General features: G+C 35.2%; 2 protein-coding genes across 4 annotated transcripts; one reads left to right on the forward strand and one right to left on the reverse strand.

The window, feature by feature from the left end:
- Nucleotides 1-2,452: 2,452 nt before the first annotated feature.
- LOC134238102 (small nuclear ribonucleoprotein Sm D2) lies at nucleotides 2,453-7,897 on the reverse strand. Of its 2 annotated transcripts, none has more exons than XR_009985937.1 (4): nucleotides 7,777-7,897; nucleotides 7,194-7,373; nucleotides 2,846-3,077; nucleotides 2,453-2,788 (listed from the first exon to the last, which is right to left on the reverse strand). XR_009985937.1 is itself a non-coding variant. In XM_062720230.1 (4 exons), exons 1-3 carry the CDS (start codon nucleotides 7,779-7,781, stop codon nucleotides 2,903-2,905), a joined length of 360 nt encoding a protein of 119 aa, XP_062576214.1. In that variant the 5' UTR covers nucleotides 7,782-7,897; the 3' UTR covers nucleotides 2,453-2,800; nucleotides 2,857-2,902. The 2 variants fall into 2 exon arrangements, 1 of the variants encoding a protein (XP_062576214.1); XM_062720230.1 differs by having other exon boundaries at nucleotides 2,453-2,800; nucleotides 2,857-3,077.
- LOC134238086 (peptidyl-prolyl cis-trans isomerase FKBP2-like) lies at nucleotides 7,859-12,175 on the forward strand. 2 transcript variants are annotated; one of them, XM_062720213.1, is made up of 4 exons: nucleotides 7,859-7,929; nucleotides 8,246-8,429; nucleotides 11,640-11,752; nucleotides 11,956-12,175. In XM_062720213.1, the coding sequence occupies exons 1-4, from the start codon at nucleotides 7,859-7,861 to the stop codon at nucleotides 12,158-12,160; spliced, it is 573 nt and encodes a 190-aa protein (XP_062576197.1). In that variant the 3' UTR covers nucleotides 12,161-12,175. The 2 variants fall into 2 exon arrangements, with proteins under 2 accessions (XP_062576197.1, XP_062576205.1); XM_062720221.1 differs by having other exon boundaries at nucleotides 7,890-7,929; nucleotides 8,236-8,429.
- The last annotated feature ends 204 nt before the right edge of the window (nucleotides 12,176-12,379 follow it).

Genomic DNA, 12,379 nt, shown 5'->3' on the forward strand with positions numbered 1-12,379 from the left:
TTTAGACATACTGAGTATCGACGGCGTATTGTCAATTAACAATTGTAATTTCCATTCTTATGCCGATACGATATATCCTAGTGAGCTTGAAATAAAAGATACCTCAGACTCTGACACATCGGTTTCATATTTGGATATTTTATTTGAATCAAACAACCAAGCTCTATGATAAAGGTGATGACTTAAACTTTTCTATCATCAACTTCCCTTACTCATGCAGCAATATATATACCTTCATTACCTGCATAAGTTTATGAAGTTGATTCGATAAGCAAGAGCATGCTCTATGTATGAACAATTTTTAATAACGAAGTAGATTATTGACAAACACGATGATGAAACAAGATTATCAGCATACTCGTTTAAAGTCATCATTTCGTAAGTTCTATGGTCGATACAATGATCTTGTCAGCAATAAACAATTTATCATCGAGTCAAATGCTGACTGACGTTTTAATACTAATTGTTAGTGCATTATTTATACACTGAATTGACGAAGGATTTTCCCGTTATTTCCTGATCATGACAAGGAGCACACGGCGGGTATGACCGGTCGGCAGAGGATGCTCACTCCTCCATGGCACCTGATCCTACCTCTGATGTTTTGGAGGTCCGTGTTCTCTCTGTTCCTATTTAATATATATTTATATGTATTGTTTTATGGACTTTTGATCTTGAATTCTGTTCGTTATCTCAATATGTTTCATTGGATGAAAATCACTCTGATGAACAAAGGAGAATCAAGGCAGTGACAGATGCACAAGGGAGATCGAAAAAATAAGAGAGGCTTGGTAGAGGTAAATGACTTCAGCTTGGAATAGAAAATTCCAGAGGATGTTCAATCCTCCATGTCAAGTTATGAAACAGTCTCGTTTGAAATCATCATTTTTCAAATCCATGGTCCGTGTTTGCTCTGCGTATCTGATTCGTATTTTTATTTTAAATCATTATGGTTTTAGAGCTTGGGAACTGCTCGTTATCCCCATTTTTCATGTAAGATTTGGACATAAAATTAATCAGGGAATGAAAATACTCTTTAAAGGGACTTGGACACAGATTTGAAGTTAATTTTTTCTCTATAATATTACGACTTATATATTTTAATAGCATTTCACACGAAAATTAATTTAAAATCTTATTTCATTTAAAAGTTATTAAAACGTTTATTTTTTGGGCGTGTTTGATTGACACATCTTTGCACTTTCACAAATTTTAACTTTATTCTTAATCCTTTGGAAAAGTGGCAGTCTTGTTGTGTATTAATGAAAACTATTAATACTTTAATCCAGAAAATTCAGAGTGGACTTGTTCGAAAGTAAAACAAACACACAATATATTGTCAGTTGTCAGTTGTGCAGTTGATGTGAACAGACTTTGGCGATTAAACGCACGGTGAACCAAAACACCAAACAATAATCGAGTTTTCGCCCTGTTTACAAAAACTGTGTACATAGCATGAGTGTGCTCGATTTGCTAAACTCCGTACACAACGGAATGACGATACTTGTGAAGGAGTTTTGCTTTCTAACATTTCTACTCTGAATAAAATTATTTTTATGGATATAAATTTAATTGTTCCCATTAATACACAAGATTGCCACTTTTCCTAAGGATTAAGAATAAAGTTAAAATTTTTGGTAGTGAAAGGATGTGTCAATCAAACCCGCCAAAAAATTAAAAGTTTTAATAACTTTTAAATGAAAATAAGATTTTTAATTAATTTTTGTGTGAAATGCTATTAAAATATATAATTCGTGATATTATACAGAAAAAATTAACTTCAAATCTGTGTCCAAGTACCTTTAAACTTTTAACTAAGAATGAAAGTACACACAAAACTTAACGAAAGACGTGGTAAGATCAACTTTTCAATCGTTAACTTCTTTTATACATGTAGCATTTAGTTTATGCCTCGCTGTTGTTGCAAAACGCAAGAAAATGCTCTACGTTTGAACAAGTCTTATGAAACAGCCTCGTTTGAAGTCATCATTTTTCAAGTTTTATGGTCGAAACAAGGACTGGTTGATTGTATGTTGTTTAACGTCCCTTTCGAGAATTTTCCATCATATGGAAAGCCATCACTTGCTGGTGGAGAGCCCTACAAATTTTATCCCAGTTCGGCACTCAGGGCCATTGAGCATTGAGTGATTTTTACTTGCCAGCAACTCATGGGCCAAGGGATCTCGGTTTATACGGTTTCATCCGAAGGACCGGCCTCCTTGTCCCACAGTGGGATTACCTTCTTCTAGAAGTGTGCACACTTTGATGTGAATGCAGTTTAAATATACAAAAATTTCCTTAATACAATGCCAGATCATACTAGATTTTGTCATGGAACTGTCAAAAGATGCTAATCATGGAAAAAGAATAAGTCTGTACTATACATATTGATAGCACTTCAAACCCCTCTAGATACTGACTATGTTACATAACTCAAGAACTTACACTGAGATAAAAGTGTTTCATGATTTAATGACAATAAATGAAAGATGAACTTCTCTCGTGTTATACACATGTACAAGACAATAAATGACAAAATTATATAAAACCATCGCAACATGTATACAAAACATTAACTGATCATCAAAAATTGCAAGAGATCAGAAAATAATAAAATACAATAATTACTATTTCCCATCCCCTCGTTAGATATCAGAGCAAGGGTTAGACCTTCAGCCGGCATTGTCTACACAATGTCAGCTGTAAATTCATCTCAACCTCGCTTACATTGGGTGCATCCACTGACCCTTTTTAACACAGGTACAAATCTGCTTTGTACAATCCCTGCCTACTTTACACACTTTCTCCCCCTACCCTCCCCCCTACTTAACACACTTTCTCCTACCCCTACTTAACACTTTCTCCCCCTACCCTCCCCCCTACTTAACAGTTTCTCCCCACCCTACTTGGCAGTTGCCATTGGATTTCTAAGAATGAGAATCACAGAGTCCCCTCGGAGGAACATTTTGGAGATGTATCTGTCTTTGTTCACTGGTTTGGACTTTTTCTTTCCTTTTCCTGTCTTAGGTACTTCTGTCCACATTTCTTTGACGTTTTCTAAAACCATGTTACAATGCCTGGAAAAGACAAGTCAGCGAATTAGTAACAGAATACAGTGTTTTCCTTTTATTTCAAAGTTAAGGGTTAGAGATCAGTTGTAACAGGCTAGGGGCTGAAGTTTAAGTACAAATTTTCAATAGACCTTTAAACAGCAATTCAATTTTAAAATTTTTATTTCAAATTGGCATTTTTTGTCAACGTAAGCAGTCAATTTGGCAAGTAGCTGATTGAAGGTTCTGAAGGAAAACACTGAGAATACTCCAAATAAATCAGTCAATTAAACAAATGATGTGGCGTCTGCTAGATAAATCTGTGATTTAACTTGATTAAATTTCATAACAGACAACTAGTTTTGTTTCGACAGATTTTCTGCATTCCATTCCCGAAGGTTAAACAGATGAGTTGTTTTGTTTTCTGATTCAATTTCGAAAATATTAATTTTATTAATACATGTAATAAGAAAGGTTAACTTTGCATTATACCCCAGTGAAATTTTTCCAGCATTTTGTCATTTTTTAAGTTCAAAGCCTGGAATTTTGATTAAACAATTCATTTCCACTTTGGCTTTCAGGGGCGAGAATTTTAACAATGAATGCTAGAGTTTACGCAGGGCAAGTTCAAAAGTATCTCGCCATGAACCTCTAGCATGCTGGATTAGAATAGATACCCGAGAAATTTTTACACATTGTACAAGTCATATTAAAAGGTTATCTCCTCGCAACTAGAGTCGCTCAACTTCTTTGGGCATAACGTCAGCACACAAATACACAAACTATCACTTGAATATCGAGCGGTTTAGCTGATATTTTTTCCCCCTCATATAAGTTGTTTTTTTTTATAGTTCCTTTCCTTAGCAGTAAATAAATGAACCATAATTAACAGGGCTCTCACACCACTTTTTGGGACTGGGGCCGGGGCCGTTCAAATTGGGAAAATTACCATCATTTTGGGAACAGTTTGATAACAAATATTCATTTTAAAAAATCCTCAAATTTTGCTTCTCTTGCATAAAATTTGTCATCAATTTAACTCTGGTTTTGAATAAACAGTTAAACAGAACAAACATGGCTATATATAGGCTATTTATGAACGTACATTAGCTTTGTCATAACTATCTTTGAGTCTTGATATTGCGGTTATCTGTCTTTCTGAGTGACAGTTGCTAGTCACATAGTCCCGAATTTCCTTGATCACATGGACTTTTAACTTTGCTTACCATATTTCACCGCGAGACTGAACATGCTGAAGCAATGGGATTGTTTCTAGGTGCAGCTTACTAATGTTTATATGAAATTTCTATATTTGAAACCAAAATGATGTTTTTTGTCGAAACTACATGACAAGATACTCGGCACTCATTTTGTACAAATAGTAACCTAGTTCCCCGAACCAGTTTACGAATACATTAGACACGAACTAATAAAATAGTCGTACAGTTTCACTTTCATTTGCAAGTGTGTTTTGTTTAGGGTTTTTTGCGATTAAGTTTCATGGACTTTTATTTTTTAATCTTAAAGTTTAAAAAATATTTTGTTATGGAAATTGGGAAACTCACACCTTTCTTTTGGGAAAAATGGTACCTTTTTTGCATTGGGAACGGGGCCGAATATCGGCCCCAGGTTTAGAGAATCGAGAGCCCTGAATTATGTTGTTTTATATACTTTTTCACAATTCTTTCATGTTTTGTTGAAAGGTACACACGTGTTTTGAGCCTGTCTTACTTTGAAACTGATAGAATTTTGTGTATTTGAGCTGATGTCATGCTTAAAAGGAGGTGACCGAATTCAAGCGATGCTTAATTTGTTGGTGATAGGGCCATTTAAATGGCGATAGCATCCTTTTGATGACAATTAAGTTGTAGAGGAGTTATCATTTTACTGGTTTCAGGAGTTAAATCTGCGAAATAAAGTTGTAAAAGGTAGACGAAGTCGCAACAGCAGCTGATGTCTCTGAATTCTCACTTTTCAATATGGCCTTCCCTCTGACTCTGCACATATCACAAACATTATAAAAAGTAGGGGTTAGTCTCAAGAGATTACACAGGTCAGGTGAAATATATGAACAAACACAATTACACATGACTGCATCGAAATAAATAACGGCAATGCAAGATAACCAGCATGACCACGTTGCCATTCCATGCAGATACCCCTGACAATTAAGCAGTCAGGTCACAGGCACTTGTTTCTGCAACAGTCTTCGCCAAATCTTTTTTTCAGCACATGCCCTTCGGGCAGGTGTGATCACCAATTACGCAAGCCCTAACAAATATTTACATGCCCAGAATTTTATCAAGCTTTTTTATTATTTGCCTTTTCATGCCAAGGAAATAATCTGAAAATCCATTCTGTCAATTTCTTGTCTCGCCATTTGTTTTCAACCTGTACACATTTGTGTCTCTTTTGCAAAATAGTTCCTTGGAAATTACGGTAAAATAAGATGTCGGTAAAATTTTATTTTTTTTTACTTCACTAAGTTGGTAATCAGACTTTAAAGTACATTTTATGTTATTGGTCTTATTTAATTTAATTATACCAAGGCTTATGCCTAGAATTAACATGCCCTTCGGGCTTGTAAGTGTACAATTTCCACATGCCCGCTTCCAATTTTACCAGGTCCCGGGCATCGGACTCCCGGGATTTGTCGAAGACTGCTGTAATAAAATTTTTGACCCACAGTATAATAATAACACAAGGTATCTAACTCTGATTTACACTGAGTACCCCCCTCCCGTTGAATCGCGCTCATTTACACTTTCAGGGGAAATGCACGAGTAAACTGTTTATACCTATGTCTTCTATGACAATTTATCTACACAACCATAGCGGGCATGCTTGTCTTTATTTTCTTTTATCGCCGTAATCAGCATCAAAACTCTGCTCGCCAAGCGAAAAGTGAAACTCAACCATAGAATCGTATATTACAGTCTCGGGCAAACAATTAGACCTCGAATTTGATTGGCTAAAAATCTGTTTCTAAAATTACACTGGAAAAACATTGTAGTGTTATGGAAAATAAGACACTATGAAATTTTATTTATTCGATGCAATATTTAAAATCTGGTATTGAATTTTCACACCCACGCATTCTTTAATTTTTCTCTTTGCCCGAGATTAGCACATACCGTTCTATGGTTTAGTTTTAATATTCTACTCTGCGAGTCGAGTTTTGACGCTGTTCACCGAGATAAGAGAAAACAAGGGCAAGCAAGCCATATATTGTTGTGTAGATAAATTATCCTAGAAGACATGGGTATAAACAGTTTACACGTGCATTTCCCCTTAAAGTGTAAATGAGCGCGATTCAAAGGGAGGGGGGTACTCAGTGTAAATCGAAATTAGATACCTTGGTTTATTATTATACTATGGGTCAAAATTTTATTACAGAAGCAAGTGCCTGTGAGTCAGGTGCATCTACAGCTGCAGAACTGTAGAGTTATGGTGTCATATGTTAGTCTTTGACTCTAATATCAGAGATCCCGTAATGCAAAGAATGTTCTATATACGGTGCTAGATTTTTTGCAGAGTTTGGGAGAATTTCCCTACTTTTCAACTTTAATAAATCATCTACCTTTCATCCCTAACTCCAGACACATTCTTTAACCAATGTGTATATTTTATCCTCCTCTCAATCCTTTATAGTCACCTCTACAGGCGAAAAATTGGCTTGAATTGAATTGTCTAAGGGATTGCAGAAAATTCTAATTCAAGCAAGTTTATCGCTTGCAGAGACGACTATAAAGGAATGAGAGGTTTTTAAAATATACAGATTTATCTGAAAATGTGTCTAGAATTATGGAAAGGTAGAATATAATTTACCATGAATATTGGAAATTGTAGAAATTCTTCCAAAACAGTGTACAAAAAGTCTTGCGCCGTAAATTGCACATTCTTTGCATTAAACGATCTGTAACATTATGGTTAAAGACAATTATATAATACAATAACACTACAGTTCTGCAGCTAGTATATCAAATGCGAATGGTATATTCCAGCGCCGATATCAAGGATTATATACTGATAATCGAATATCGTGTTTGCCTATTTAGTTGTGTTCAGCTTTAAGGTCCAAGACCAGCACTTCATAAACAAATTTTGACAACCCTGTTAAATTTGTATTTAATCCCTTTGTACCTGTCAAAAGCCTTGACTCTGGCGAGGAGCTTCTTGTTGTTCCTGCAGTTTATGAGGACCTGTGTGTTGTTTTTTACAGACTGTGTGAGGACAGACAGAGGACCAGTGTTAAACTCTTCCTGTTCTCGCTGTGCCAGCTCCTCTGGCGTCATCTCACTTTTCGGCTTCTGCATTAGGGCCCTAAAATAAAATGCTTTAATGATGAAGTAGACTAGAGTGTTTTAAAAGTCAGGTAGAATCTGATTATGGAAATAATTATGCAGTCTGAAAATCTTAGCCAAGATCCGTGGTTGTTATTTTCCAGACATGCTAGGCAATGCATTTAGGGATCTTAATAATAAACAAACAAAAACTTTGAGTAGCAGTGCTATGGATGACATTAAGAGGTAAATGACGAGAGTATTGTTTTTTTTCTGCACAAGATGCTGTGATCACTGAGTGCACTGAATGAAGAAACCCGGGTTTCTGCATTCCGTTTACCATGTTTACAACAAAAATGACCGAAAAATCTAACAAATAAACCATTACAATCCTTGACAGTCATTGAAAAACTATTTTGATGGTGAAAAATATTGCTACATACGTCATTTTCTAGCAGGATGGCTTAAGATTGTTCAAAAACGTCTTTGGCGGCTTCTCCTTTTGTATACAAACGGAAACGCAAAATGTACGTTTACTTCTTTTGCACTTGCGCAGGTAATCACTTCCGCTTTCATTTTCGCTCTGCTGTCAACATGTGAGTGGCTGATTAAATTTTCTTTATTTTTTTACTGTATTGTGTCACACATATAGAAATTTTATATCTATTCGTTTATTTATACTTGTAATAGGCCAACAAAGATAGACAAATTTTAAAATTAAGCCCGACTTTTTAAAATCTGTGCTGTTCGAATTTCCTCTATTTTTTTTCTTTTGAAGACTGAAGGATGTAATATGCACAGTATTCTTGAATGTTAATTTTAAACGATAATTAAAATGCACTTTTCATATCTGACTCGGATAATTCAATCATAATAATTTTTGTTAATGTTCACCATTGCAGACTTACTCAGAACAATGAAGATTTCTAGGACTGTACAGTTAGGCGTGGTAGTCGCCATTCTAGCCGCTATGGTGTCCTGTGAGGACAAAGAAGAGAAGAAGAGGAAGCTCCAGATCGGCGTGAAGAAGAGGGTGGATCCAGAAAAATGTACCATAAAATCAAGGAAGGGGGATGTTCTCAAAATGCATTACACAGTAAGATCATGGACAATAAAATCGGACAGTCAACAAGTCAAATTTTATTATGTTTTACGATGTGGTCAGTGGGGCGAAAGCAATTGTACAGTCAAAAACACACTTGATACATTGACCACCCATTTCAAACGTTAAGTCACACAAGACATCAAAACTAGCTTTGACGACATATGAGCTACAGTACCGACCAGACCCAACCTGACACCAAAGCAGTCCCAGAAAGCAGTCCCCGGGACTGCTTTGGGACCGCTCTGGGACTGCTGTGGGACTGCCCTGGGACCGCTATGGGACTGCTCTGGGACTGCTATGAAAAGCAGTCCCAGCAGTCCCAGCTGCCCCTGGGACTGCTTTCTGGGACTGCTTTGTTCACTCATGTGTGAAAAAGGTTCTGAGTGACATGATAGCTCCGCCCCCTTGTGTATTCTGAATTTGCAGGCTCCTTGTTGTTTTGTTTACTTGCAGCAGAGAGGAGTTTAAACTGTTTAATAAACAAGGATTTCTTACATTCTTTTAATAAGTAGAGATTATTATAGTTAATTGATATTTTCAAGGACTGTATATTTGCACAAATTAATGTGTATTTAGAATAAATTAAAAAAAAAATAAAGTTGATAAATAAGGAATTCATGAGAAAGTTTTTATCCCTAAAAATAAACTACAAGTTTATGAGAAAAAATAGCTACATGTGGGCCTTTTTTAATTATTTAATGTTAAATTTTAATATATACTCAAAATTTGCATTGGTACTAATTAAAAATAATCATTACAGTTAGATATAAGATGTCTTTTATTAAAAATGCTACACATTTTATAAGGACTACGCTAAAAAAAAGAGTATTCTGTGTAACCCTCAAATAAAACCCGACAATTTATTAAATGACCATGAAATAAAATTATGCTACAATTCTCCCATAACATAAACTATGTGAATAATCATTGGGGGAATTAATGAATTACTGGTAGCTTTTAATTAATAAACAAGTTTTTAAAAGAGTACATGTATATTTATTTTTAAAAAAATGAAAATACCGGGAATTGATTTATTTCTTTTTTGTTTTACTAGTGTTTACCTGGCCGATTAATGTTTATAAGATGGTATCAACACCCACTGTTTCAATCGCCTTTGGGCAGAAAAATCGATACATGTTATTTGGGTATTTGTATCAGTGTTACACATCATTGAACATGCTGGTAAACAATGACCCTAATTTCAATTTCTTAAATGTGAAAAAAAGTGATAAATGAAATGTGTTTAAATTTCTATCGGGTTTAATTAATTTTGAACATAATCTGAAGCTTCCATTCTGGTGATTTACAGATGTACACTCTAACATTTACAAATAAAACACTTAAAACTGAGTTTTATAGAACTAGGCATTAACGATAATTAAATTGACATGTCAGTAAAAATAATGACTGAAAAATAATACTTGGCAAAATTAACAAAGAATATGTTTACAAGCCCAAATGCTTAAGAAAACTCTAACTTTATAGTATCCCGATAGTCTAAATTGGCCATATAATGATAAGATCTATTTAGATCTAAAGCTTCTTCTGGTGGAAAATATTTAATTCACGTTTAATTTTCTGTATAAAAAATAAATATGGGAACCAGTATCAATCACAAAAGAATTATTAATATACCCAAGAATTGTGATTAAATATTCATGTTCAGTGTAATTCATATATGTACATGTAAGTGTGAAAGCCTTCTTCCTCCAATAAATATGATTAATAATTATTTCATTTTTCATGCGCGTACATGTTCTGTTCATAAATGACCTTCGCGTACATGTAAGGATTCCTGGCATACTACCCAGAATCAATTTCTACTGCCTTTTATAGTTCTATTGTTTATTGGAAATCTCATTTCTGAGTTAGCTCCGCCCATTAAATTAATAAACCCTACCCACTGGGACTGCTGGGACTGCTTTCTGGGACTGCTGGGACTGCTCTCTGGGACCGCTGGGACTGCTGGGACCGCTCTGGGACTGCTGTGGGACTGCTCTGGGACCGCTGTGGGACTGCTTTAGCAGTCCCAGAAAGCAGTCCCCGGGACTGCTCTGGGACTGCTTTGTGTCAGGTTGGGTCTGGTCGGTACTGTAGGTTACGGAGCTCGTCAGAGCTTACTTAAGACCTTGTGTAATTTTTGAGGAAAGACATTGCATACAGTATTTTCTTGTGTTTTTTCAATAAGATTTCTATAATCCCAAACCCTTTTATGTTTCATGTTATTTATTTATTTGCCATTATTGCCTGCAAAGGAATTCTGGGAAGGTTTCACACAATAATTTGCTTGAAGTATGTACAGATTTTGTTGGATCCGCAATTATTATATCTGTCTATGTTTGGTTAATTTGTTACTATTATATCACGCATGAATATCTTCAATAATAAAGTAGTTCACAATGGCTGTGCTCTTGTCATAACACCAATCTCTATCCAGAGTTGTCGTTCCCGCTACGCTCCCACATACACCTCTGTCAACGCTTGTTTTACAAGATTCTTGGAAAAATTGTAAATGATTAAATAATGTATTAATAGTCGTTTATAATTATATTTCTTATCGGAAAACAATATTTATTTTAATTTGTTACACCTTAAAAGGATTTTTAAATTAAGATTTTAATTTCCTATGCAAAATAGTTCCCTTCAAACTTTGAAAATAAGTCGTTTTGAGGGAATATAAGTTTGAAATAAATGATGAATTTTCATTTTTATAAATAATTACAATAATTAATTACTATTTTAACTTCAAATTTTCACCGTTTAAAATTTGTTCAAAAATCTTGTACAACGAGCGTTGACAGAGGTGTTGTGAGCGTAGCGAAAGACAACTCTGGTTAGAGAATGGTCGTAACACATGTGCTCATGCTAGAGTAGCACAAACACAAAAGATTTCATTTGGAATTACCTTTTTTGATGAAATATTAGTCTATTGAGCTACACTCGCTAGCCTATAATTAATCATAACTGCAATGCACATGTAGATTAAGTTATTTTAATAAGCCAAAGCATCCATGCATAGACCAAAATTTTAAGGTTCTTAAAAAGTGAAAGTTTAAAATAAATGCATGTGTTCAATCCCTTCCAAATCTGAAAAATGAAGCCTTTGGAGAGTTTCATTGCTGGAGTCAGTATTCTGCTTCTGAATGGCTTTGTATGTACTAATCAAAGCATATAATCACATTTTATATAACTTTTTTATAGGGAACACTGGAAGATGGCACAAAATTTGACAGCAGCTTAGACAGAAATGAACCATTCAAGTTCACCCTTGGGTCAGGACAGGTGATCAAAGGCTGGGACCAGGGACTTCTGGGGTAGGTGATAGAACTCAGTGTGATCCACAGTAAAAAGTCCCAATCTCAGAGACATCAGGAGGCATTTCATCCAATTCATACATGTAACTAAGTAACAATAAATTCATTTTTAAATTTTATATTGCTTAAATGCAATGTAAGCATACAAGTTCACTTGTGATAAGAATTTCAAGAAAATTTTAATAAAATTGATAAATTTTCAGGATGTGTGAAGGAGAGAAGAGGAAGCTGGTGATCCCGTCTGACATGGGGTACGGAGACCGGGGAGCTCCACCCAAGATCCCGCGTAAGTCAATAAATAGCTCGTTACAGTACAAGATCCCGCGTAAGTCAATAAATAGCTCGTTACAGTACAAGATCCCGCGTCAGTCAATAAATAGCTCGTATTGTTTACAAGATCCCGTGTAAGTCAATAAATAGCTCGTTACTGTACAAGATCCCACGTAAGTCAATAAATAGCTCGTTACAGTACAAGATCCCGCGTAAGTCAATAAATAGCTCGTATTGTTTACAAGATCCCGTGTAAGTCAATAAATAGCTCGTTACTGTACAAGATCCCACGTTAGTCAATAAATAGCTCGTTACAGTACAAGATCCCCGCATAAGTAAATAAATAGCTCGTATTGT

This window comes from Saccostrea cucullata, unplaced genomic scaffold (assembly GCF_032062105.1).
Source record: "Saccostrea cucullata isolate Sc308-1 unplaced genomic scaffold, CSIRO_AGI_Scuc_v1 ctg13820, whole genome shotgun sequence".
Classification (NCBI taxonomy): domain Eukaryota; kingdom Metazoa; phylum Mollusca; class Bivalvia; order Ostreida; family Ostreidae; genus Saccostrea; species Saccostrea cuccullata.